At 52.0% G+C, this 1,403-nt stretch overlaps 1 protein-coding gene across 1 annotated transcript; it reads left to right on the top strand.

The window, feature by feature from the left end:
• Window positions 1-290: 290 nt before the first annotated feature.
• Window positions 291-895, top strand: EMH_0084220 (uncharacterized protein; the record flags this gene model as incomplete). The annotated part of the gene is made up of 2 exons (XM_013500725.1): window positions 291-356; window positions 605-895. The coding sequence occupies 2 exons, from the start codon at window positions 291-293 to the stop codon at window positions 893-895; spliced, it is 357 nt and encodes a 118-aa protein (XP_013356179.1).
• Window positions 896-1,403: the final 508 nt, after the last annotated feature.

Below are 1,403 nucleotides of genomic sequence, written 5' to 3'. Positions count from 1 at the left end.
AGCCGAGGCCGCCACACGACTACGAAACTGTAAATTCTCCTAGTTTATAATGTTTTATAATATACCCCGGTGTTGCAGGCTCGTGCAGCAGTGGGTTCCGCTCAGGTTGAACGCAGACAGGCATTGGGGATGAGAAAGACTAGTTACATACATACATTTTGTTTGTCTTACATTCTTGCGCTGCAGTAGTTACGGAAGACGCGAGTGAGGCAAATAGACACTCGACTGTCTTGTTGCTTCCTTCTCCTGTTCCTCGCGCTCACCAGGCGGCCCTCTTGCAGGCCGCGCAGATGGCATTTGCAGGGGAAGAACGTTTGCTTCCTGGAATTTTCGAGTCCCACGCCAGAACACTCCTTGTCAGTCTCTGCACTACCAATTTCCTTCTCATCCAACTGTCCTTTAGCGGCTTCGTTTCACCATAGTCACATACATCTCCCTACTCTTGCATGCTTTGTTCCTGCTCCCCATCTGTTTTCTGTCTTCGTTTGTTGCTAAGTTGTAGTATTTTGGCCTTTTGATGAGGTGTCAGTCCGCTTAAGCATGGTGTATGCGCCTGATCATGCTCCTTTGTCTGCTCTGCATGTGCGTCCTGTGGCTGCTTCAGCTTGTGCTGCATGCGGCATCTTGCGGGGGTAGCGGGCCGCGGGAGGTGCTTCGCATGGCGTTGACGCGTGCGGGCCTCGTGACGGGGGTTCTGGACGTGGGGAGCCCTCCCGATGCCTCTTATTTTTCTTCGTTTTCTTCTTCTGTCCGGCAGTCAAAGTTCGCGTCGGACTCCTGGAAGGCTGTTGCCTCTGCTGAGGCCTTCGTCAGCGACGTGCAGCGCTTGGCGCAGCGGTGTATGGCAACAACAGCGACACCTGGAGAAGAAAAGGGGAGGATGGGGGACCTTTAGTCAGGCATATCCCATCTTTATCGTCAGCCCTTGTTGCAGTGGATGCAGTCGCTGCGGGATCGGTCAGTCCCAAGGGAGCAGCGAGGACCAAGAGATGGTTGTACAGACGTGCGTCTTGCTTGTTGCAGCAACTGCTGCTTTTTTTTTCGATTGTTCCTGCTGCAGGTTTTTCGCCTGCTCCTCTTTAGCTTTAGCTAGGCGGTATGGACACTGCTGTTTCCTGTTCAAATGAAGAACACAGGGAGGGCGGGTGCACGCGAAGTACTCGAAAACCCGTTTTCTGCATTGTCCATAGCGTTAGATAGACAAATCTTATTATCTTGCGGAGTGTAATAATCCCAGTTGTAATCTGGTTGTCGTGGACCATTCTGCATGACTCGCTCCGGGGACGAGCCTGAATATAGACGGAAGCACCCCCGTATTGGGGAAGGGTTGATTTGGGAGAACTACAAAGTGAGGGCCTTGTGCATTGTTTTGAAGTTTCTCCGTTTAACAACGACAGCGCCAC

The sequence above is a fragment of the Eimeria mitis genome, genomic scaffold, assembly GCF_000499745.2.
Source record: "Eimeria mitis Houghton genomic scaffold, Emh_scaff5780, whole genome shotgun sequence".
Lineage (NCBI taxonomy): Eukaryota > Apicomplexa > Conoidasida > Eucoccidiorida > Eimeriidae > Eimeria > Eimeria mitis.
This window is presented reverse-complemented; position numbering and strand designations above follow the sequence as displayed.